General features: G+C 40.3%; 1 protein-coding gene across 3 annotated transcripts in view; it reads right to left on the reverse strand.

Moving 5' to 3' along the window:
- UNC79 (unc-79 homolog, NALCN channel complex subunit) overlaps positions 1–27,202 on the reverse strand; it is a 258,645-nt gene that overhangs the window by 91,164 nt on the left and 140,279 nt on the right. Inside the window, exons 24-32 of one of the 3 annotated variants that reach the window (XM_029952060.1) lie at positions 23,076–23,233; positions 19,434–19,615; positions 17,199–17,400; positions 15,940–16,119; positions 14,398–14,463; positions 6,333–6,619; positions 3,752–3,934; positions 3,024–3,186; positions 392–541 (exon numbers count right to left, since the gene is read on the reverse strand). In XM_029952060.1, coding sequence (XP_029807920.1) covers positions 392–541; positions 3,024–3,186; positions 3,752–3,934; positions 6,333–6,619; positions 14,398–14,463; positions 15,940–16,119; positions 17,199–17,400; positions 19,434–19,615; positions 23,076–23,233 — 1,571 coding nt within the window. The remainder of the gene's footprint in view (positions 1–391; positions 542–3,023; positions 3,187–3,751; positions 3,935–6,332; positions 6,620–14,397; positions 14,464–15,939; positions 16,120–17,198; positions 17,401–19,433; positions 19,616–23,075; positions 23,234–27,202) is intronic. The other 2 variants (XM_029952059.1, XM_029952061.1) reach the window with 2 other exon arrangements.

The following is a 27,202-nucleotide window of genomic DNA, read 5'->3' on the forward strand; positions in this document are numbered from 1 at the left end:
AAGAACCCGAAATGGCAGTTTAAGATCTTATTTCCAAAATCAGGCTTCGGGATAATTCCTCAGCTCTATTCATTTGTGCACGGGAGAGGGGATCGCTTTTGGCTGAGGCAGAACTAGGAAACTGTATTCAAATTGTGTGGAAGAGAAGCAAACATTTTGCAACAAATCAAATCAAGCAATGGCCCTCTAAGACGATCATGACATCATGGCGTGTCTGTCCCAGCCACGTATATATATAAATGTGTGTATATATATACTGTTTGTGCAGACATGTATATAAAATCAACGGCATTAAAATGTGTAGTAACATAATAAAATTAAGATTTCACCCCAAACAAACGGTAGAGTACAACATTTCTGCATAAAATTACTAAGAGGAAAAAATTCATACTTCTCTGAACATTCATCTCAACCGGCTGATATTTCACCATTTTGCTGCCGCCTATTCTTTTCAATCTTGCAAAAAAAGTTTGAGACTCTTTATTGCAGGGTCCAGTAGGTGTATCATGAATATCAGATTCATCAAAAACACTATCTTCTTCTAATTGGGGAGAGAAAGTCAAAATTACACTTAGGAGGTTATTCTCTCTTAGGCTGTGTCTACACAAGCACTTCAATGAAAGCATGAGGAAACGTCTGAGGTGATTTCCACACCAGCTCAAGTTGTGGCCACGGCTTGGTCTTTCATCCAGATGTCAAATTATCCAAATGTTGACAGAACAACCCATTAGAAGGTTGGCTCTCATTTTCCATGTGACACCTGGCAGCATTTTCAAGACAGACATCTCAATATTCCAATAGGGCCTTCGTGGGGACATTTTTCCAAGGCTCTTAAAATCGGATAACACATTTCAGGAATCTGTGACACTCCTTGACCATGCCTGCTTTGGGTGAATTTTCAGGCTAATTTGGCAAAAGAGAATTCAACACAATGAGTAGGTCTTGCCCTTTCCAAAAACATATGCCTTCCTGGGATCTAAGAGCTGGTATAGACACAGCCTAACAGCACATGCACCTTATACTTGTGAATGCAAAATACTGTACTCTACATTTGGTAATGAGACACACGACACACAGAAAAAGCTTAGAAAAGCCACTGGTCATTTCAAAAGCTCCACAAATGATTATGGACTGAAAAGAGTAAACAAAGGAAAAAGAAAACAGAAAATAACATTCCCCCCTATTCGAGGAAGACCCTTCTCTGGGGAGGTTGCCATGTGTACCTATAATGAATCCCTGAAGGACTCTTTGACTCCGATGATCCTGAGGCTCCGTAAACTAACCTGTCACTTAGAGTGCTGAGCAAGACTATTTCTGTGTACTCTTTTGTCCCTATTTAGCCACATTTAAATCAAAGATAAACCCAAAAACATGTGAGGAAAGGGCTGCTATGTGGCAACCCACGAAGTTCACTTGATAAATTTTGTTCTTTCATTCTTTGGAAAAGCCAAAGTCCCATACAAAGCAGGCAAAAATAGGCTACAAAAATGTATTTAATACCACAATAAACATAATTAGCCTACTACTCAAGGTGAGTACCTCAGAAATCATAGTATTTGGCCTATTTTTACATCTACCCATATGACAAAACAAGGCTCAGTGTGATTATGGTGATTTAAGGTTTCTTAAGTATTCAGGGAGTACAGGGCTAGAGCCAAATTTTAAGGACTGAGCCAGTCCTAAGGCACAAGACTCTACAACTAAATGAAATTTGAAGCAGCAGATGATAGGTAAAGTAATCATACTAATCTCCTTGGGTCAAATAATAACTACGTGTTAATGATCAAAATGATACAAAAGGTCTGCAAAGAAGACAAAGCCAATCAGATCCCCACGTTTCTGGGGAGATGCAACATGACCATCTGTTTTATTTCCTTACGTCCTTAAAAAGTTTTTTCCCTTTTGAAAAATTCAGTTTTTCAAGGAAATAGTTATGTGACTTCCATTACATAATTTTGGAATAATCCTCAGAACATACAAAATGTTAGCTGGAAGGAATTCCAAATGGCTACTCCCATTCAGAAAGGCTCATCTGAGACAGGCCCAAATGGGGAGCCCAGATTGAGGACCTGTGTAGTTTAACTGAATCTATCCAATTTTCCAGAAACTGGGACCAAAGCTGGCAGACAAGATATTCCTCAGGAAGGATCTGAATGCTACCAGAACTTAAAGAACTTCAGTCTCACAATTCCGTCCATGGCCAACCTAGATTCTTGGACCTTTTAGCAGTAAATGAACACTGTATACCTAGTGAGGTATTTCCAGAGCAGTCCTAACAAGTCTAGAATCTACACAAAGGGTCATGGAGCGCTTGGCCTTCTCCCAGGATTGGATTAGATGATGTCACCTTTTGCAGGTCTAGACCCCTTGTGACTTACACTAAAGACATACACCTTCATTTTTCACCTCTCATCTGAAGACTTCCAGGCTGGGATTTTACTCTGTCTAAAGTTTCATTCTATTGCCTCCTCTGCAGAAAAGCTACCAATATAAAAAGTCTTGATACTGGAAATAATTTAAACCCAAGCAGTAAAAATTTCATTTTAGTTGCCTTAAATCAATTCTTACTGAACGAGGAGGCTAGGAAGAAACACATCTGAATTTAGACTCCATTCAAATCTGTGAGCACAAAGTTCAGGAACAAACTAGAGACGACAAGATTATGGCTTATGGCTCCATGGAGTGCTGACCAAGATGGACTTCACAGCCCAAAACAAGATGCTTCCAACACACAGGATAGACTTACAAAGGCTACTGAACCAAATTACAGACATTTTTTTTCACAATACATTTCTCATGAAATGGACTTTAGAAGCCTAGCAGTTATTTCTCTGGAATGCTCATTTAAGAAAATTAAAGCAGCGACCTTTATAGGAAAGTCGGAACATTAATGAAGCAGTAGGTGATTTTTTGATTCCAGAATGATACCGGGGGCGCTCCGCTATCTCCTAAGAAAAACACTGTCCAGAAACGTATTACGTATTCAAGCTAAGTTTGGGATAGAATTGAGACAGGTAAAGTACCTTTTTCTTTCTCGCTGTATCTGCTTATGTTACTGTTGTCACTGTACAAAGGTCCTGCCGTGGCGTGGGGCTTGCAGCTATGATACTGCGCGTTGAGCGTATTGACAGTTATGTGAATCAGGTGCAGCAGGACCTTGCTGATATCACAGTCTCGGTATGGATACTGCTCAAGAAAATAGAGGGAGAAAAATACAAACAGTTATTTTGAAGGGTAAGTTTTTCCACTCGATCTTGCTAGATATTTTTCTCAGCAGTTCTCGGGAGGATAAAAAGAACTATACAGAAAAGCAAAACTGTAGGTTTTTATTATGGCCTTATTTTGACAAGGAGTCCCATTCCCTTCCTCTTGCACCAAACCATGGGTGGCAATGTATGCCAGTTCACAGTTACAGTTCCTTTCAAGAAAATTCTCTGGCATGAACACAATTTTGTTTTCTGACATAATAATTAAAAAAAAGATAAAATCTGAGATTCTGAGCACAAACAGAGATTGCTGATCTCAGTAGCCTACAATTCGTTATTTTTTGTTTGTTTGTTTTCGACATTTGTAGCACATACACTGGCCTGGTCTCTATTTCTATTTCTATTCCAATGGCTTTTTACTTCTCAACACTCTTGATTCTTCCTTGTGAGGGTCACTCTCCTACGGAATCCTCAAGTTATATCTCCTCAGTGTTCTCTTTAAGAGAATCACTGCACCCTAAGAAGGAGTGACGACAGAAACTCACCTTGTAAAGGATGACAAGCAAGGCCTTCAACCACATCTGCCGGATGTGAGGCTTTAGGGACCAGAGGGAACAGCGAGGCGGCTGTTGGAAATAATGCCGTAGTTGAGGACAAGAGCAGTATTTGAGCACCTGAACCACCAAGGGGAGAAGGTGTTTGCCCAAGTTAATGTTATAGTCCATAACCTGAAAGAGGAAAAATACTAATAACTGAAGGAAAGCTATAAAGAACGTCCATAAGCCTAAAGGAAAATCTGAACAACAGGCAAAATATTTCAAAGGCATCTCACAAAACATTAACAGTAATGGCCAATGAACAAAGGAGGGGGGGGAGTTAAACCTCACAAGAAATGTAAAAAAACTTGTAAATTAAAATCATTTCAATCCACTTAATTATCTAATTGTTTGGTGTATCCACTAAATTATGAATTAAAAATAAAATCTTATCTGTTGAAATGTCCTATTAAACTAGAATCAATGAAAACCCCACTACTGGTAATCACTAGGGGAAACGAGTAGTCTCAGATGTCACTGGCAAGAGTATTATTCAACACAGCCTTTCAGGAGAGCAATTTAGCAATATCTACTCAGAAGTAAGAAGAAGTACGCAGCCTCCAATATAGTATTTAAGTAAATCCTAAGGGAAAAATCAGACAACCATTGCAAGATGTATACATAAAGATATCCAGCCTATAGTCACCCCAAATTGAAAATGACCTTCATAGTCAACAATATGAGATTAGTTGAGTGAAAGATTGTTTGTATGACAACACTATGAAGCCAAGTTTAAAAGAGGTTACATGTATTTATCCACATGTATAACACAGGCCCATTATTGTAGAAAATACGTGTGCATATACATATACATGTATATAGGTATATATGAATGTATATAAATTTGGAGCCAGCAATATACACCAAAATGTTAGTAACTTATTTTGTTTCCTGGAGATTTGTATTTAATTTTTTGCTTTATTAAAACAAAAATGCGGGGCGCCTGGGTGGCTCAGTCGGTTAAGCCTCCGGCTTCAGCTCAGGTCAGATCTCACGTTCGTGGGTTCGAGCCCCGCATCAGGCTCTGTGCTGACAGCTAGCTCAGAGCCTGGAGCCTGCTTCCAGTTCTGTGTCTCCTTCTCTCTCTGCCCCTCCCCCTCTCATGCTCTGTCTCTCTCTGTATCAAAAATAAATAAAACATTAAAAAAATGCATAATGTAAATATAAAAGGGGGGGCGTGCCAGCGTGGCCCAGTCTGTTAAGCGTCCAACCCTTGATCTCAATTCAGGTCATATCTCAGGGTTCGTAAGTCTGAGCCCTGCATCAGGCTCTGCACTGACAGTGCGGAACCTGCTTGGGATTCTATCTCTCCTTCTCTCTGCTCCTCCCCTGCTTGTGCTCTCTCATTCTCAAAATAAATAAACTTTAAAAAAAAAAACTTTTTTTAAATGAAAGAGAGAAGTGAGGGAAGAAAGGAGGAAGGGAGGGGAGTCTGGACCTGCAATGGTGCCATCCTTCATCACAAACAGCTGAGCATCCGTGCTGATCCATCCAGTTACCAGCATCCGCAAAAGACAACTGCATGCATATTGCTGCTAATTTGCTTATCTGTGTTCATTATATTACAATCTATTTGAGCTCATTGATACAAGCTACCATCACTGAGCTCCTACCATGAGACAGGCACTGATTAAAGGCTTTGCAGTATGTTGTCTCTAATCATTCAAAACAAAAATCTGTTACTAATGAGCAAAGAAGGAGGGGGATGCCTAAGGCCGTAACGGTTAATAACAGTGGCAGAGTTGAAAATCATATCAATTTCCCTCTAGCCCCATGTTCAACACCCTTTGCAGATTGATTCTGGAGCATGAGATGTGTAGCACTGGTCAGTTCAGGCATACATACACCCCAGAACACATTAACTCTACCCTTTATCCACATCTCAAAGGCATTCCCGTGGTGGTGGATAAGATACAGGTGCAGGATGTTCACTGCTGAGCTGTATGGAGGGGTGAGTAGCTGAAAGCGACAGGAGTGTCCATCACGGGGGGGGGGGGGGGGGACGGGGTAGTAAAGCCTGGTAAATGTACACCAAGCCGTAAAACGCAGCAGTTAGCAGTAACAGGCAACACAGGAAAAGCCGATGATGGTAATGTAACACGGAGTCAGTTGTATGATTAACTCAGTCCTCCACTTGAAGCCAGAAAAGATAAGAGATTTTTAAAAACCCATCAACAAAAATTCTACACTCCCCTATTATTTACTAGGTAGAGTTTCCATTTCGGATAATGAAAAAGTTCTAGAGATGGATAGCGGCTACATCGTAATGTGAATATCTTTAATGCCCCTGAATCGTACACTTACAATGGTTAAAATGGTAAATTTTATTTAGGTATATTTCACTCCTGCTCCCCTGAAAAATCCTATCCTCCCTATAAGTCTTACTTTTCTCATACTCCCTTCCACACACCGCTACCTGATAAAGCGACTTGTGTAAACCTTTATACAGAACCAGTGTTGGCCAAATGGAACTTAATGACTTGCTTCTGCTAAAACCCCAACACTAAGACTCATGGAAGCTTACACTTACTTGGGCAATTCCTGCAATAAACGCATTAAAGCAAGTTGACAGGCGCATTTTTTGAGGTGCAATCATGAAGCAACCTTCCTGTTGGTCATAGCCGAGTAAGACGTACAGGTGCCGCTTGACCGTGTTGAAGGCCTTCGCACTGCTGATGTCTGACTCGGCGCTGCTCTCGTCCTTGGCCATGAACTTCATGAGCACTGTGATCAGCTGGTGAACCGTCTGGTGGTCGATCCCCGCATCTTCGGGGAGCAGGTCCTTGATGGTGTTGTCATTCTCAGGAGACTGTTGTCCTGTCAGTACAAGAAAGGCAATCAGTGGGTGGCTTCCTCGCAGGGAAGTTCACACTAAAATCTTGCTTGTCGATAAAGCACCATTCTCGTTGCTTCCACTAAATACTGAAAGGGTCTGCACTGGACAATTAAAGGCAAACTATGGCCCAGCAAGCAAAGCATTAGTCCAGGGGTGGACGTTATTAGGTCCATCCACAACCAAGTATTTGGGAGTAATAAGGGAACAGAAATAAAAATAGCACAGCAAGAAAGATACCTAAATAAGCTTTGTATTTAGCAATTTTTTAAATATCTTGGCAAAGTTTTATCAAAACTGATAGAGACGTTTCTCTTCCAGCTTTGTAAAATAAGCACATAAAGATAACCACAAAAATAATATTCTAAAATCCACTGAGCACAAAAACATCCACTGAGTGATTTCGTTTAAATAATTATCTCAATCCAGTTATGTTCATTGATCAGCTGGTAGGAGGGCGGGGGAGAAAGTAGCTTTCTTTCCAAAATCCTGAGATTTTAGCAGTGTGCGCTCTTTGGAGGGTATAGTCAGAGTTATAAATAGCAAATTATAATGCTTGCTGTATGTAATGAGAAACATATAAGGGAGGGACAGACAGAAAGAAAGAAGCATGAGCTTTTAAAAACAGAAAAAAATACCACATGAAGGTGAGCTGAGGGTTTACATGGAAAGAAAAAATACCTAGTCCTTGACTTACCCTTAACCTAACGACTAACTGTATCTGAGCAGCCTCCTGACATTGACCTTCTCTCTGTTATTTTTCAGTCAGAAATTATACCCTGTCTCCACTTGTTGTCCTGCCTCTTCTGATCTGGGTTGGTTTGGGACTTTTGGGGAAGGAAGCGTGACATGGCTCTTCTCTATTTATGTTTGGGGGCTTCTTCAAAATACCCTTGGTGTTCATGTCCTTTCTTGGACAAGCAACATCAGGATTTCTCAATTGAAAACAAGGTTTGTGCCTGGTGGCCTAGGTGACACACGCCAGATTCTCGTCTCTCATTCTGCCAGAAAAGTTCTGCTGAGCAAGACAGGCTTTGGTTGCAAACCATTATAAACCAGACCTCGACTATATCCGGCATAATTGTGGGATGAGGGCTACAAAGAGGAGGTAGGTAGTAATTGATCTCTATTAACTCCTCAACCAGTTTGGCCAAATCTCAATTTTCCAGGACACAGCCATGAGGAACGAGAGGGAGGAGACTTTCCTGGGGCCTGTGGAAATCCGCTGTCTCGAGGCCGACACTTCTCTCTAGAGAAGGCATGAAGAAGGCAATTTCAGAATTTACTAGTTTAGAAATGCACGGAAGGCAATGAGCTTGGCCATCTAGTTTTCCCCAGACGCTCAGAATAACGTTTGTCTGTTTGAAGGGGGTATACTGGGAAGGGGTCATCAGCAGTGGGCGAATAGCAACATCATCAGTGAAGTCTAAGAGCCTCTCATTTAGGGCAAGCCACCCGAGCAGCTTCGATGGGACCCTAGGACATGAACATTTTGTGTCTCATCGAATCTGTATGATGAGTAAATGGTGCAATGTACTTCAGAGAAGCTTTCACCAAAAGTTATTCCTATAAAACCTAAGGACTGTTTATTACAGCATTCCACATGCATCAATGACAGTGATCAAGAATTTGCTAGCACCATTATTTATGAGGCACGAATCAGCCACCAGGGAAAAAAGGTCATTTATGTGGAACACCCTGTTTCACCAAGAGGCCGGAAATGTGAATCACTGCTGTCTATTTCAATTAAATTAAATGTTTGAAATAGAAGATCAGACCAAAAGCAATACCTGTGTAATCCTCGTAAAACAAAATAGGAAAGGTTTAGAGAAATATCTTTCCGGCATTGAAAAATATTTAATCTTGATTTTTTTTTCTTCTCCAGACTATTACTTTATAACTAGAAGGAGTTATTGCTTTGGGCCAGCTCAGGCCAAGAATGTCACAAGTGGGAGCATGCAGGCTCCCTGAAGGGTTCAACGTTATTGTAGCAGCAAGTGGTGGCTGTTACAGTACAGCTTCATTCCTCAATTTATTTCACCTGGGCGGAGGGGGAAGCAAAGTTTAAAGGACTTTGAATCACTGTCCTGTGCAGCCACTTCCAAGTTCGGACTGGCTAGACTCCAAAATCCCAGTGTTGAAAATGGAACGAAGGAGCGTTTGTGAAGGAGTCGCCCTTTGTTTTATGGCCCTGACTATTCAGCGGCCTCGATACAGAAGAAAGGGGGTTCCAAACAAGGCTGAACTAAGACACTGGCTCCTAGTTCAGGTCTAAAAAATAAATCTTCAGATTTCATCTTTTAAATATTTCAAAATCCTTCTTCCCATTGCAAGTAGACGTTCATTGAAAAAGTGAACATCTTTGGCTTTCTGGCCAAATCCTATTTTCCTAATGATTAAGTACCACTTTGCGAATGCCCTATTATCATTTGAAATACATCTTCGTTGATCTTCAGTGTTTCAGTTTTAAGTTTGCTGCTCTTTCTTTCTTCCCCTGAATGAACCAGAACAAGTGATCTTTAACCATCAAATAAATGTACTGGGGGGGAAAAAAAAAAAAAGAACTAGTTAATGAAGCCTTTTGCATAAAGTGAAAAGAAAAATCTTTTATTCCAAAAATTTACTCCTCTGGTGTGGGCTTCACAAGTCTATGCCTTGTCTATTATCTTTCCTTACAATAGCATAAGTTTGTCACTGGGACATTCTTTATTTAAAAAAAGTTTCCTTGATCAAATCCCTAAGAAAAATGAACTTAGAAAAGCTGGGATGTTCTTTATTGATAAAGACAATATTACTTGTTTAGTTATCTACAAAGGGTATGGAGTTTCCATTTTAAATCTGAAGGCCTATGATATTTTCTCTAAGATGTGACAATTAAAACACTTTGAAATTCTAGTCTTGAATTATAGTCTATGAAATAACTATCTGTTTTTAACTATGGAGATTTAACTTGTTAAAGTTTTGATCTTACCATTTCTCTAAAGATAATATAATCATGAGGCAGTCTTGCTCCTACCATAACTTTATCATGCTGTCTCCATCACAATCTGTCCACGGAGTGGCACAACTGATTGAAACTCCAAAGTGTTATACAATTTTATTTATTTGATGATTTGAAACCAGGCAGGATCAGGATCTGCTTTTCCAGACTTATCTCCTACTACTCCACCCCAAATGCTCAACATTCTTCCAAGCTGGGCTATGTGTGGGTCTCAGAACACTTTCCCACCTTTGTATCTTTGCTCAGGGTGATCGGTTCTCCCAGCACCCCCAACCCCAGCCAATCTCAGCCTGTGAATCTCAGAAGCCATTCTTACTACATATCCCCCCCCTCCTCTCAGCCTCTCAGAATTTTGGATGTGATCCCTAAGTTCTATAAACCCCCAAAGACAAGAGAGGAGGGAGGATGGGAGAGAAGAATGGGGGGGGGGGCGATTTCCATTAGCATTTCCTAACTCTCAGGGGGCAAACTGCAAGGCAGAACTTTTTATTCACTCATTTGCCTATTTCCCATAGGGGACAAAGGCCCCTTGAAGGTGAGGGCTATGTTGTACCCATTTTTATATCCCTCACAGAATATGGGGCAGGTTCTGACATATCCTAGATGCTTACTACTCCTACGTCTCTAAGGACACTGAATTCAAATAAATATCTCTGATAAATATTTCTTCTATATGGGAGAAAAACTGATGAAGTCCCCAAACAGCAAGGAAGTGGCTAAGGAAATAGGGGATATTCCTTTGTGTAAGCGGACTCACTGTCCCTCCATCAAGCCAACAGGTGACAGTTAGGCAGAGGAAGGAAGCACACCTTCCACAAGCTTGCTCCACATTCGTTCCAGAGAAACCCATGATCAAGCACTATAAACGAGCGTGCGTTATGTCGGTAGCTCTAATGACACCACCTCATCGATCTCCCTGGCCCAACAGCCCAACTCAAAGCTTGGTTCACGGCACTTCCGTTGTATGTGTGCACAGCCTCAAAAGGCTATAAAGCTGGGACCAGTGACTAACTCTATATTGTCATATGCTCCCCATCCTTGCCTTTGCCTCTTCCTAGCTCACATCCATGCCTGCCCATCCCATCCTCCAGTGAAGGCCTGCCTGATGCCCCCAACTCTCCTCCCACTGAGCCCAATGTAAAGCATCCTATTATAGCACTGTCACATTGACTCTGGAAGAGAGCTTACTTGTGTTCATCCTTCCTCTCCTTTACTTGACTATAAGCAAGTTGTGAGTATAAAAATCTCTGATGTGTCTTTGCATTCTTCATATTTCTTAGTATTGCAGGTGCCCAACAAATATTTGTTCAATAGAAACTGTCCTTTCCCAAAATGATTATTTCAAACAAGGGTATTCCTACAAAAATAACTGTTCTCTTTCGGTTATTGGGTCTTAATGATCAATAGGCATTTTACAAGGTAGAGAAGGTTTGAGTTGTTAACCACCTCTAGAAAGAAAGACAGAGTCCAAAAAGAAGTAATTTGGACTTTTAGGCTGGGACACTAATGCCGGGGGCAGGAGAGGCGCATACAAGAGTTTTATAAGTGCTACGTAGTGTTGGACACTTTTCTCTTGTTGATACAAATTCAGACCAAGAGACCTCAAGATCTCTCTGCAGGCTAGAGTAGAAATAAGAGTGCCCATGCTGCTTTAGGGATTAGGATACTTCTAGATCAGTCTTTGGGTCCTAAATGGGAAGGTCATCCGGTGTGGACGCTCATGACCTTAAGGCACACCATAGTAGACATGAATGCCCAGGTTACCTCCATAACCAGACTAGGGCCTTCATGTGCTGTGGGGAAAGAACGCCCTAACATCAATGCATCAAGAGCTAGTTAGAGTGGAAAGGAAGCAAATCAAGTCACTTGAACTCAAGCATTAGTCCCCAACTAGTTAGTTATATGTGATCTTGAGCAAATTATCCAAGCAGAATTATTTAATCTCTCAGGACCTCAGGTCTCCTGTCTATATGTAAAGCAAAATAATAATAATAATAATAATAATAATAATAGTAATAATAATACTTTATATATATCCAGAGTTGTGAAATCAAAATTTCATTCATTTTAAAAACACTCTTAATAGATAAAGAGGTACTATACATATATGAAATGTTGTTATTCTTATTATTATATATCTACCATTATTAAATTATTTATTCTAGGGGGTGAGGAACAGGATATAACTGAGCTCCCCATGACCACATGGGGTGGACACCAGTTTTCCAGTGCTGCGCTGTCACAACCTATCAAACCTGCTATATTATATTCAATTAATATTCAACAGGCTTTCTGAATCACCAAAGGTAATTCCTGGTATTCATAGAATCAGTGAAAATATGCCTTATAAATAATTATAATTATACCAATTTCATATTAGCAGGTGAAACTATATATTTCATCAATTAGGATTAAGTAAAGGTGCTGAGCTCCCATTGGCATTTAGCACACATGCCTTGCACGAGGGATCAAGATGTCAGGGCTTGAGACCCAGATCTGTCCCCAGCAGCTGGTGAAATGTGTTCCTTTCTGGGAACTTTAGTTTCCTCTTCTGTAAAATGAGAATGTTAACATGTCTCTAATATCCCAGCTATAATTTCCTATGAATTTCATTTATGAGCAAAGGCTTTTGATTTGCCTCACAAGAGTCGTAAAGAAATGCAGTTCTTCACTAGCGTTGTGAAGTATACCTTCTATACAAGTGTATTTCTGATGCAAAATTTGCCGTCTGTAATATGTAAAAGCTAAGATCAAAAGGCCATTAGTTATAAATCCAATGTCAGAAAGCTCAACCTAAACAGCAATTAAAATTAAGTCTTGCTGCAAAATTAAAGGGCATATGCTATATTTCAGGCTCAGGCAATAAAAAGCTCAAGACTTGGATGGAACGAAAGTATGTTCCGTAAATAACAAGTTCTTCAGTTTCCATTTAATTACTATCTTAAGCCATCCTGTATAATCTTACAATTATCCTGGCATGTCTTTGTTCCCAAGTTAAAAAACTTACTGTCTAGTAAATAATAATGCAAAAATGGAGAACTGGTTTGAAGTGGCCTCATAAGCTTGTTGTTTCCGAATCTAAGCAAGTTTTTACTCTGGGGGTGGTGTGTAAATTACCCTTCCAAGGGCTTTAGCTTTATATTTAATATAAAAAATGCCGTTATCTGCCCTGTTTACATCTGGTCACTTTTGCTGGGACAGTTAAAGGACTAAAGGCTTTTTAAAAGAATATTATTTATTTATTTATTTATTTATTTATTTATTTATTTTGAGAGAACAAAGCGGGGGTGCCGAGAGAGAGAGAGGGAGAGACAGAACCCCAAGCAGGCTCTGCACTGTCAGTGCAGAGCCCAATGTGGGGCTCCATCTCACAAACTGTGAGAGCATCACGTGAGCCGAAATCAAGACTCGGACGCCCAACCAAATGAGCCACCCAAGTGCCCCCGAAGCCTCTTTTTTTTTTTTTAACTTCAAGAAACATGTATACATTTTCCCAAAGACAGGTGGGAGGAGTCTTTTGGTTGGATTGTGATAATGGGTAATAAAAATAATTAAAGACTTTAACTAAGCCTTATGACAAAAAGAAAAGATGGGATAGAATAAAGATAATCTATGAAATTGCATTGAGACTCATCTCAATAAGACCTCAGTTAGGGGAACTGGATGGATTCCACATCTGTAATGAAGCTAAGGGTCAGGAGTTGTTACTTTTATTCTTTTTTAAATCCCAGCACAGCTGAGGCAGGAGAGATGCAGAGAACAAGGTAGGGGTCCTCCACCAAGGGCTTGCTGATCCCTCTTTCTCATCAATGTTAAGAAAGCAAATACACTTTGGCCAACATCTGCCATGGGCATTCATGATCTTTGGGACTTTCCCCTCTCCTGACTCCACCCCTACCTGCCTCTCCTTCTGGCATCATTTTTATAACGCTTAGTGTACATGGTCTTGAAAAGCCTTCTTATTTGAAATTTTCCTTCTGAGGCCATTCTGAAAAGTTTATCTAAAACTATTCTTAGATGAAAACCCGAATGTTCTACAGCATGATACACAGGTGGTAATTACCAAGTCTGTTTTCGACAAAAAAAAAAAAAAACCCTTCCCCACCCTCCCCATGCACCGCGGCATTTGCGCAGATAACATTCAATCTGTCACAGCCTGGCCAGTGCCCCTGCAACCCTTAGGATCCTTCACGATGACCTGTAATCTCTCACGGGACATCAAATGGTAGTTACACTGTACCAAGCTGAAGATGATCCTATGGGCTCCAAACAGTTGAATCCTCCTTTCTCTGAGAGACAGAAATGCATGTAGAGTTGCAAAGAATCAAGAATGGCTACGGGGGATGGGTGAATGATGGTGGCTCAAATGTATCACCTTTTAAAATGTAAATGAAATGCATGTTTATTCCTATAGCAGGTATAGATGAACATAATATTTGTATGTGTAAACACACATACAAATATAAGTAGTATGTATAGTTCTAGTCATAACGGCTCTCTGGGGCAAAGTGCATATTCAGGTAATGTGATACCTCTTACTGGACCAAAAGTTAATGGGATCAAAAAGTCATCTGCCCGTAGTAAGACAGAAAGAATTGCTATGTCAGGGGCTCAAATGCTTGAGCATCGGGGCTAAGACCCTTCCAGTTTGCAAATCCTAATATCTAGCGCTCTGGTACAGTTACGGGCACTGCATTCTTTACCTTGTCCACCTGGGGTATAGACACTTGTACACAGCCCTTCCACATCAGAAGTACCTACCTGGTGTCTGTTCGGGTGTCCCACCGAGAGCTGGAGCAGACTGCTCATGCCTGGTCAACCTCATAGCTTAAAAATCAACAACAACTCTATTTAAATAAGCATTAAAAACAACTTGAGCCTAGAAAATACACTCAGCGCTAGCTCTCTGGATAGTAGGGGCATGTTTAAAAGTTTAGTCTTCCTGTTTGTAATTAACGTCGCACAAAAGACGTTTTAGGCACAAACACTTTGTGGTTTTATGTGAATGTCAAGAATATCCTTCAGTGTTACTTCAGTTCTTAATCTTCAAAATTGTTATGTAGAATCAATTAACAAGAAAGAACGATAAACTTTATATCCCCAAAGTGACTAGTTGAGTTATAAAAGAACTGGGAAATTCACAGAAATGGTAATTTATCTAATCTAGATATTGGTTTCTAGGATCTGATTCATCTTCCCTGTAGCCTAGCACTAATACATGTTATTTCTAAATCGCCACCTGCTATTACCTTTGCTCCCTGAAAAACTGAGCTATTGATGGCTGAAAGGGCTTTCATTGACTCCTTCCAAACTTCACAATACCACATTTCCATTGCTTGTCATAAATTAGAGAAAAATGCAATAAATAAAATCAAATCATATTTATGATTAAAAATGATTATGTTATATAAGGCTGTCTTTTAACAAATGCCAATGAAAAAAGCAAACTTTTCCACTTCTGACAGAATAAGCAATATGTTTTATGGGATTGTGTTATGAATATCACAGCAGTTGTTTAAAAATTAAATCACTTAATAAATTTGACAAGTTAGTAACATATTTAAATATGCCCGTTTGCTGGTATGGTGATTTAGTCATGACTTTTAATTACTTTTCATTCACAAGCCATTGCTAATCACTAAGTGGTCATTTAGTCACTTGATAATTTGGGGAAATTTTTGTTCTCTTTCAAAGTGCAATATAAAGAAAGACCTTTAGAAAACAAGTATATGTGGTCTTTTTCTTTAAGTTGGTGATGACGCTTCTTTTTACGTACATGTTATCTGGTGAAGTTGCTCAGAAATTCAACTTCTCCCCAGCCTGGTTTTTCCTTTTTAGAATCAACCATTATTTGAGGTTTGTCTGGGAGCTTGTTTGACTGTCTCCATCATGCATGAAAAGCAAATGCGCTCCGAATTTCCACTCTGCCTCCTCCGCTGCCCTGGGTCTGACCTGTCTATGTCTTCTTCAGGGAAGGCTGGTCATGTGCGCACACCCTCCTATCTTAGGACTTAGGAGCAAACGGTGCTTCGGCGTTTCTGTCCAGGCATCAGTGGATTTGTTGCCTTCTACATTTCAAAACCATCAACTGCTGGACCAGGGCTTTGCTTCACCCACAAACTAGAAAAGGGCCCCCATAGCACTGACATCCCTGGGGTGACCCTCTAGGGAATTTGAAGCCTAAATCTGCTGAAGGAGCTCAGTTTGCTAAATATGCTACTCTCTGTGAACATTCAACAAGACAAGGCAGCCTCAGAAAGACATTAAACAGATTTAAAGGAAGGATGGAAGAAGATACTCAACGAATTTTGGAGGTTAAGGTCTCAGGGAGGGAGAGGGCCCTCTTGGATTCCACAGGTCCCTTCACACTGTCTCTCAAAGAACGCACGCTTTTCTGGCGGTTCCTTGCAAAACGAGCCCTCTTGATCTTCCACAAGGCCGCGTCACTGAGGTTAGCGACGTTGGTCCTCACAGCGGTGATCGCTGTGCGGAAGGAATTAGAGGTTATTTTCTTTAAGGGGCTGGCTGTGCAGCACAACTAGTTTGAAACAATCTATCTGTGTTTATTTTCAAGATTAAAATACATCTTTCATGGATACGTGAATCATTCTCATTCATCTCTCTGTGCATGGTGAGTCTTATAGAAGAAGTCATCATTATGGGGCGCCTGGGTGGCTCAGTTGGTTAAGCATCTGACTCTTGATTTCTGCTCAGGTCATGATCTCACGGTCATGAGATCGAGCCCTTCATCTGACTCTGCACTGAGCATGGAGCCTGCTTGGGATTCTCTCTCTTTCCCTCCCTCTCTCTCTGCCCCTCCCCCACAATCTCTCTCTTTAAAAAAAGTCATTTCTATTGCCTATCATGATTATTGCCTATGATTTTCCTTTATCTTTTAAAAATTTTTTTAAATTTTTATTTGAGAGAGAGAGAGAGAGAATGCAAGTGGGGGAGACGGGGAGGAGAAGGGGAGAGAGACAGACTCTTAAGCAAGCTCCATGCTAGGTGCAGAGGAAGGCACGACCTGGAATCTCACGACCCTGGGATCATGACCTGAGCCAAAATCAAGAGTCAGACTCTCAACCTACTGAGCCACCCAGGCACCTCTCACCTATGATTTTTCCGTTTAGACTATAAGATTGCATTGTCTAATTTTTATGATCACTGGATAAATAGTTGAGTGACCAACTTTTCCCATCTATTAGAGCTGTAGGTAACTGATTAATATGCATGCAAGAGTGAATTTGCAAAGTGTAAATATATCTCACAAAACTACTTGCAAGCATTGCAAATATGATGACTGAATAATATTTAAGAAACACACCATCACAAATGGTTATCATTGGTCCTCAAGGAAATGAGAAGAGTTTTGATTTTGGAATGCCAGAAAATGGTTAACCTATGGATGACTACAGAATTACTGAATATTTGATAAACTGAGTTCATGAAGTCAGGGCATCCTCCACAATAGGAAGTTAAATTATATACATAGCATCGTCTGCTTTTCTAGGTACAAGAACAGTAACTGTGGCTGTTTAAGGCAAGTTCTTCGCTTTGCTTACTCGTAGGAAAAGGAAATTCTTTGTTACAATCCAAATGTAGCTGAGCTTCCAGAGAAAGTGTCTCAAATCTGTTGACAAAGAACTCCCAGCTCAAAGCAGGAATATCTTGCTTAAGAAAATGCAGGAGTAAAAGCTTGCTCAGTATTGTGGGTCGATCTTTAACCACAGTATCAAACTGGAAATCAAGACAAAGACACAGACCCTGGGGCAGAGAAGGGGAAAAGGTAAGTCAGATGTTAACATCTAAGCTACTTCAAAGCAACTACACTACGCAAAGTGAGTAAAACCAGCCAACCTCCTCAATCCATACAATAACATAATATAGAATAATATAATACCATGTAGATTAATCCAACTAAAATCTATTATCATTGCAAGTTTGGTAGAAATAAAATGCAGAAGAGGAACTTCTACTTGTAGAATATCTCTTGAATTTCTGTTCAGAAATCTAAATTAAGCGTATATTATTGGTTTTTAGATGCCTTCACTAATAACCATTTGATCCAAATCAATGTTTCTTTTTACAATGTCCTTAGTTTGTATCAAGAGAACATACTTCCAAAGCTACATTTTAGGAAACACAATATGGTTTTCTAATTCTCTTTCAATGCTCTCCTCCGTGGTTCTGAAAGAAAGTAAACTCATCTTGTCTTGCAATGTGAGTGGAACACAGAATCTTAAAAAATCAAAGTTGTAATGGATTGGGCATCCATTTCTCTGGCATACGAGTCTGCTTACCATCCCCCCCACCTTTTTCTAAATTTATTCATTTAAATTCAAGTTAGTTAATACACAGCGCAGTACTGATTTCAGGAGTAGAACCCAGTGATTCATCACTCACATACACCACCAGCGGTCAACCCAGCAAGTGCCCTCCCTAATGCCCATCACCCATTTAGCCCCTCCCCCCACCCATGAAATTTAAAAACCATGCTTCATTCCACCATTCCATTAATTCATTCAACTCTCATCTGTTGAGTGCCTCCTATGTTCCATGCCCTGGGCAGGGGTAGGACAACAGAGAAGGCCTATCCAGAAGACAGCTGGGAATTTTTATAAGGGAAGGTGTGTGTCCAGTCAGCAAAACCATCTCATTTCCCAGCTCCTGCACCTTCCTCTTGGTCTCTTTTAGAGGAAGAACCTTTACACTTGGAAGCAGCATAAACACACAGTTAAGAATGTGGACTTTATTATGACTCTGACCTGAGTCTGCTCTGCCACGCGCTAGTCATGTGACTCTGAAAAAGTCATCAACCCCTCCGACTCTCAGCTTCTCTGTCTATAAAATGGGAACCCACAAGGTTATTGTGGGGATTAAATAAGACTACGGATGATGGGACACTTTTAATACATTGCCCTGGAAAGACAGTACCTATTTGATAAATTTTAGCTCTTGCCATGATTATTAGTGTCAGTTATAATGATAAAATAATAAACCAGGTGCCATCGTGGAGAAACAAGAGATCAGACCTTTGGAAGTTCTAGTCTCCATTCTTCTACTAATTCACTCTGTGTCCTTTAAAAAGTCACATTATGGGGCACCTGGGTGGCTCAGTCAGTTGAGCATCTGACTTCAGCCTAGATCATGATCTCACTGTTCCCAAGTTCGAGCCCTGCATCGGGCTCTGTGCTGACAGCTCTGAATTAGAGCCTGTTTCAGATTCTGTGTCTCCCTCTCTCTCTGCCCCTTCCCCACTCACACTCTGTTTCTCTCAAAAATAAAAATATAAATAAAATAAAAAATAAAGTCACATTATCTCTCCGAAACTTGATTTCTCCAATTATAAAATAAAGTTGCCAAGTAAAATAAATACACAACTCTCTACAGGTCTCATATTTCATGTTCCTTTGATGCATTTGTGGCATTTCATTTGATAGCATATCTTCCTTCTCAAGTTTTGCTTTGATTTATATGGTAATTCATCACAGAGATTTCTCTTAAAGTATCTAGCTTTTAAATGCAAGTGCTCCCAGCCAGAAAAAAAGTTATACAATAATTATATCTGTCAAAGTGATATCGCCATATGCACAAAGAAAAGAAAGTACTGACAAATAAAAACAAGGAGTCTGTTAATAAGTGTGGTTCTGGGATATTTCTCCGTTTAAAAATTCCCACTGTTTCTGTCATCGTCATTGTCATCATCATCATCACTACTGTATGGGTTTATAACTCAATGACTTGGTTGACCAGAGCACCATCTGTGGAGCAGATAACATACATCTGAGGGACATCACCTGCAATGCCGGCCTCTTTATGGTGTCAAGCAGGAGACCGGCCCTGGTGGCCACTGCTGGGTTGACATCCTCCACAGCTGTCAGAAAGCAGCAGAAGGCATGCGCCAGGGAGTACTTCAGCAGGTGGTTTTTGGTCACTGAGTGAATATCCAAAAATCTACAAATTACAGCCACTTTTTCCACTGCAAGGTAAAAGGCAGAGGGGAAAAAAGGGGGGGGGGACATTTAATAAGCTAAGAACTGAACACATAAAGAAAAAGTTAACTCTGGGCCCCCACACACTATTTTGAAATACCAAAAGTAAATTTTAATGCCACCTTCTTGAATGTTCCGTCTCACCTGGCAACAGAGACCATTTCTACCTAGTGCAGTATTTTCCTGCTAGACAGGCTTGATTTAGCTGTGGGTTGCCTTTTTTTTTAAATGGTCTTCCTCATTATTTAATTCAAACTACATTTCAAACTCTTCAAAATGCCTCCACGCTCATTTCTTTGTCCATCCCATAAGCCCTTCTGTGGAGCACAGGTGTCCATCAGGCCTGGCTTTAGATTCTGGACCCCCTACTCCACCTTAGCATGTCATGATGTGAAATGACAACAAACGGACTTCCCAGGGCTAGAGCAGCCACATATTTTTATATGCAACATATGCTCGCTTACTTGATAGATTTTTTTAATTAAGTTTCTTTATTTTCATTCTAGTATAGTTAACACAGAGTGTTATGTTAGTTTCAGGTATATAATAGAGTGATTCAGCAATTCCATACATTACTCAACGCTCATCATGGTAAGTGTACTCTTTAATCCCCATCACCTATTATTTCACCCATCCCCCACCCAACTCCATAAGTCAGTCAGTCTAATTATTCTGCAAATCTATATTAAATGACTCCAGGGGGGTGCCTGGGTGGCCCAATCAGTTAAGCATCCAACTTTGGCTCAAGTCATGATCTCACAGTTCATGAGTTCAAGCCCTGTATTGGGCTCTGTGCTGACAGCTCAGAGCCTGGAGCCTGCTTGGGATTCTATGTCTCCTTCTCTCTCTCTGCTCCTCCCCTGCTTACACTCTGTCTCTCTGTGTCCAAAAAATTAATAAACATTGAAAAAATTACATTAAATGACTCCAGGCACCCTTAAATCATGGCTTTATAAGAAGTTAAAGTAGCCAGTGAAGTAATAAGAGTGCCATGAAAATAAAACATTTCACTACTTTGTTGAAACTATTCCAGCAGCCTAGAATATTCTTTCTATTCTTCCTGCTTATTGCTATTGTACCATCCTTAAAGAATCTGCTGATAAGATTCTACTCATTCTGTAAAGTCTACTCTGACCTAGAATCCATGAGTTCTTGCAAAAATACTACTCAGTTACGTCCTATTCATTTACGTAAGACATTTGTGTGCTCATACATAGCTATATGACATGCCTTCTTTTGTGGTTTTGAATTATATTTGTACCTTTAGTTTTTTTCTTTTAATTTCTTAATATTTATCTACTTTTGAGAGACAGAGTGTGAGCAGGTGAGCAGCAGAAAGAGGAGACACAGAATCAGAAGCGGCCTCCAGGCTCTGAGCTGCCAGCACAAAGCCCAACGTGGGGCTCAAACTCACGAACCACAAGATCATGACCTGAGCCGAAGTTGGACACTTAACCAACTGAGCCACCCAGCCACCCCTGTTTCTTAATCTCCTACATGTTTATATTTGGCTTCATCAATTAAATTTACTCGCTTCTTGAGAGCAGGAATCTGCTTTTATACTTTTTTGTATTGGTCCCATAGTATCTAGTACATGTACTATTTATTCAGTAAATTCACCAATTCACTTATTTTAAAAACATATACTTAAAAATATATTTATATATTGAAAAATATGCGTGTGTGCATGTGTGTGTGTATAACTAAGAAACTATCAAAGATACTTGGAGGAAGATAGAAGTAAGTAGAAAATGAATTATTTCGGACTCAAAGTTTGTGTTCCTCCCCTTCCACACCAAAATTCATATGTTAAAGCCCTAACCCCCAGTGTGATGGCATTTGGAGGTGGGGCCTTTGGGAGATAATTAGGGTTAAATGAAGTCATGAGGGCAGGGCCCCCATGATGAGATTTGTATCCTTATAAGAAGAGGAAGGGAACCAGAGCTCTTTCTCTCTGCCATGGGGGGACACAGAGAGGAGGCAGTCATCTATAAGACAGGAAGAGGGCCCTCCCCAAGGAACCACATGTGCCAGCACCTTGATCTTGGACTTCCCAGCCAGCCTCCAGAACTATGAGAAATAAATGTCTGCTGTTTAAGTCCCCCAGTCTATGGTGTTCTGTTCCTACCTGAGCAGTCCAAGCATACTAACATATGAATCATTCATAAGTTGTGGCTTAAAAGTAGAGTCGACTAGAAGCAATAAGACAGGCACAGCTATAACTAAAATGTAAGTTTTAAAGCTATAAGTACCACTGATGAGATATAAATAAAATGCCAAGGAGACCAAGAGATAAAGAAATAATTTCCACTGAGAGAACCGAGAAGGTGGAACTCACTGCTGGCATTTGAAGGAAGATCAAATGGAGGCAGCATTTGAGTGGGCCTTGAAGGGAAGAGGGTTTCAGATGGAGAGCAGAGGGGCCAAGGCAAGGATGAGAGGAAGCAGGAAGCAATGGGAAACTGCAACAGTGTGTTAGATAGAAGAGAAAGAAATGAGGCTGCGGACACAGTTAGACCATGGGACTATACTGGATTTATCATAGAAACCAGCCCCCGGGATTCACTGGGCATTAAAAAATAAGAACTCTTTGAGGTGACCACCGATGAGAGGGCTGAACTCTAACATGTAACAGTCAACTCATCTAATGGAACTTCCGTTTCTTGGTGGAATTTTGGAGACGCTAAAATACACAGAACCATGCTGTAAGGCAGACCATGGCATGTGGGCCCTGCTTGCTGCTCCTTGAAAACAGGAGCACTGGCAGCCTGGGGTGACAGTGAAGGCAGCAGAGGCGAAGCTAAGAGGACATGCCCAGGTTCTTTCCTTACCATGCTCCTCTGAGCACTTGCCATTCTAAGGACCAGGAAATTATACCCATCATGCACCAGACGTGGTCCCTGATGCTTCAATGGCAAGAACAGAAGAGCAGAGATTGTCAAACTTCACTGAATTACCTCCAGACCTTGTTAAAAATTCAGATTCCTGGCCAGCCATCTTACCTGCAGATCTTGTTAAAAATGTAGATTCCGGCCTTACCAACAATCTGCACGTTTAACAAACATCCCCAGTTACTTTGGATCATGTTGTATTATATATTATGTTGACTACATAATGTCATGTATTATGTTGACTACATACTTTATCATTCAAGCCAGGATCCATTTGAGAGTAAAGAACTATACAATTAATAAATATACCTGGACAACAGGCATAAAATAGAACTATCCTAGGGAAACCTGAACAAGGTCATCCTCCCTAAGAACCACTTTGCAAAATACTATTATAGAGGAAGCTCAATTAAGTAGAGCCACAAAGGACACTAGCAAGGAAAACAGCACTCTTTAAAATGAAAGGAGAAATGGGAAGGCCAACAAGAGACATCGAGAGTGGACATCTGGTTTCCCTTGTAACCCCGAGAGAATTTTTAAGCTAATACAGAGGTACCTGCTTCAAACCTCATCTTCCAGTCTTTGCTGTTGAAATTGCCATTTATGATTGTCCAGAAGATGTCAGCACCATGAGGAAGGGACAGAGCATGGAGAAGCAGAGGAACCGCCAATGAAGACAGTTGGGAGAACTCAGATTTGACGACTCTCCACAAGCTGAGGAAGCAAGAAGAAGTAAAGTGCTCACAGTTATGATAATGTTTCTAAAGAACAAATATGAGGGAGCCTGGGTGGCTCAGTCAGTTAAGCATTTGACTTTGGCTCAGGTCACGATCTCACGTTTTGTGAGTTCAAGTGCCGCATCAGGCTTTGTGCTGACAGCATGGAGCCTGCTTGGATTCTGTGTCTCCCTCTCTCTCTGGTTCTCCCCCACTCACACAGTGCTCCCTCGCTCTCTCTCTCTCTCTCTCTCTCTCTCTCTCTCTCTCTCTGTTTCTTTTTCTCCTTCTCTCTCTCTCTCTCTCAAAACTAAACTTTAAAAAAAAGGAAACAAATGCAATTATCTTAGCTTATGGGAAATGTCGTTAACAGGCAGCTGCTAGGAAGCTGTTGGTGAAATTACAGTCATCCACAAGACTATAACCCTCTGGTAAACTTTTCCTATGCTCTATTGTGTTCATTTTTTAAAGAGATTACTTTTATGTAACAACGTAGGAAAACACCACTTAATATTACATATTAACATAAAAATTAAAAATTATATATTAGAAATCAGATATATAAATGAGCGATGACTTAAATAATATACAAAACTGACTTTCGTTGTGGGGGTCAAAAGAGATTTTTTTAAAAAAAATTTTATAGTGACTATCTGGGCAGTTTTATTGGTTTTGCCTTCCCAGCAGTCTTTTCCTCTTTATTCTAGCAAAGAACTCTTTTTCTGTTAAGAACAGCCTCGCCACCCACTGGCAGGGCTGTTAGTCAAGATCCCCCATTCCTTAATCACAGGAGTGAACACAAAACCAAGGCTTATCAAAGTAGTTGAAGGAAGCAAACCATATACTAGAACTGGTAGAAAACCATCTCAGTGACACAAAAAACCCTGGATAGCACCAGTCCCATACGGCCTTCCATTTGTCTCAGGAAGCCTTGTTTGAAATAAGAAAAATAATGTCATGCCCCAGATCCCATCATTGCCCAGCATGGCTTTTGTGTCAGGGTGGTATCTTGAGGAAAAACCTTGGCTATGCACCCCAAAGACCAAGGCAGAGACCCCACAGCACCAACAACCCACTTGGCCTGGGTAACTAGCCTGTAAGAGGCTGCTTTCACAACAAAAGTCAGCCCACGTAGGATCCTCACTCCCACAGAATGCACAGACCTTCTGCCTAACTCCCCCTGACCCTGCTCCTTCATGGTTTTTGCCTAGACTTGCTCATCCTTCTGTCCAGATCAGTCCTAGTCTTCCCCATATCCAGGTCAGCCAGGTCTACCCTTCCACCAGCTCCTTCCATTAATTACATCCACAGAATCCCATTTTATCTTGAGGAAACTTCTGGAGACCCTCCACCTTTCCCATTGTATGCGTCTGTACTGAGTTGAACTGTATTCCCACCCAAAATAGTCCTAATCCTACAACATCCTTTCCCTCTCTTCCATCCTCTTCTCCCAAACATCAATCCTTCTCTGATTTCATTGGTCTCCCATCTTAGACTGGATACCAGAGCCAACCATTTCCTTACCCTAAAATTCCTTTTCTCCCTGACTTCCACCATAATCAAATCATAAATCCCCACTCCTAAATAAACCCACATCACCTCCTTTTCTCATTCACTCTCAAACCCCAGAGCTAACTTCCTCTCACTAATTCCTACTAATTTGATCCACTACAAACTGGTGCTGGTTAACTTCAGCTTGACCCTGAAGCTGGTCATTCTTTGATTACTTTCGGTTGATACACTACTGCTTTCTTCTATAAGCTATTCCATACTTTTTTTCCCATGTTCCTGGAGCTTCCAACCTAATCTCTATCCTCCTCCCTCTCAGAAAAAGACATAAGCCCACACTATTCTTAAGGATCAGTAATGAGCTCCCTTTGACACTTTATTTCTCTTTTCCTTAAAATATATCTCCTTCAAAGGAAAGAATATCCCTTCTTTCCCACCCATCCTTTGTTCTTGATCGAATATTCTTGCCTTCCAGGACCTAGCTCTACCAACTACTCCCTTTCCTCCGAACCATCCCACTAACAATAAATATTTTCAGACCTTTAAATCTTGACATCCTTTTTCCTCTAAATATCTGATCTCTCTCTTCCTTTTCTGCTAAACTTTACAGAAGTTCTATGTTATATCTTTACATTCCCAAAGCCCTTGCAACATGTTGTTTGTGCTCCCTTAAATATGAGTGGTTCCTAATGATCCTCTTTCTCCATACTCATGCTACTCCAATACAACTCTGACCCTGTTCACTGTTTTAAGATCTTCCATAGATCTCCAAACATCATAAAGTGAAGTCCCCATCTCCAAGGCCCTCCACACTCAGGTCCTAATCTACTTCTTCAGGTTTGTTTTGTATTACTCCCAAAAGACCATACCATGCAGCAAAAAACAAAGCCTTGGTATCATCTAAGTATGCACTACTCACTTCTTGTCCCTTCTAACTCTGCCATCTTTACTCTTGACATTCCCACTTTCCACAAAATGTCATGCGCATCTCACATCTCTACCTCTTAACATTTTATTATCTTCTCAATGCCCATCCAAATGGTATCTGTTCCCAAATCCTTCTCCAGTTATCCAGAAATGCCCTCTCCACCCCCGAGCTATGCAAATCATCATCTATCACACATCCCTTGGATTGACAGTGACTCACATCTATACAGGGTGACCATGTATCTCCATTTATCCAAGATCTTAGTCTACTTTAAACTTGTTTGAGGTCATTATGAATATCACCCTTTCTTCACTCTCAAAAGTAGACCAATGTGAAGAATAAATTATGTGGCCACCTTCTGTAAAAATAGTATTCACCCCTTCCAAACTAGATTACGAATTAACAAAGTGCCTAGAATAAGAACATACATCGTAAGTCCCTAATAATATTTGTTGAATGAATGACTCAATAAATAATCAGAATGAGAGAAGACAGATAGAGGCTCAAGTTGGTTTTGTCACCAAGTTAACCTAAGCCAACCCTTTCTTTTTTCTTATCACTTCATTCTCTTACATATAAACGAGGATAATATGATTCCTTCCAGGAGGACTGTAACAGATATTTTAAGGTTCTTAGGAAGAAAAACTCTATATAATCCAGGGCAATATTTCATTATTTTTCTCAAAATGCTCCCCAACAGTCTAAAAATTACCTTATCAGACAATATGTGGGGAGATTTCTGATGTTTATTAGTGTTTCCATTTCAAGTTAGAAATTGAGTAAGTCTTTAGTATGAATGTTATACTAGATAATACTATGCACATAGTAACTTAGCACATGTTGACGTTTTTCTAGGGCACACTATATTCTCTTTTTAAATTTTTTTAATGTTTATTTATTTTTGAGAGAAAGAGAGAGAGAAACAGAGCATGAGTGGAGGAAGGGCAGAGAGAGATGGAGACACAGAATTCAAAGCAGGCTCTAGGCTCCAAGCTGTCAGCACAGAGCTGATGCAGGGCTGGAACTCAGGAACCGCAAGATCCTGACCTGAGCTAAGTCAGTTGCTTAACCAACTAAGCCACCCAGGCACCCTTTTTTTTTTTTTTCAGCAAGAGCATATTCATTTTATTTATTTATTTTTAATTTACATCCAAGTTAGTTAGCATATAGTGTAACTATCCATCCCCCATCCCAGAACACCTCCAGTAACCCTTTGTTTGTTCTCCATATTTAAGTCTCTTTTGTTTTGTCCCCCTTCCTGCTTTTATATTTTTGCTTCCCTTCCCTTACATTCATCTGTTTTGTATCTTAAAGTCTTCATATGAGTGAAGTCATATGACTGACTGAAGTCTTTCTCTGACTGATTTCACTTAGCATTATACCCTCTAGTTCTATCCATATAGTTGCAAATGGCAAGATTTCATTCTTTTTGATTGCCAAGTAATACTCGTGTGTGTGTGTGTGTGTGTGTGTGTATACACACTATATATATATATATATATATATATATATATATATATATATATATAT

The sequence above is a fragment of the Suricata suricatta genome, chromosome 9, assembly GCF_006229205.1.
Source record: "Suricata suricatta isolate VVHF042 chromosome 9, meerkat_22Aug2017_6uvM2_HiC, whole genome shotgun sequence".
Lineage (NCBI taxonomy): Eukaryota > Metazoa > Chordata > Mammalia > Carnivora > Herpestidae > Suricata > Suricata suricatta.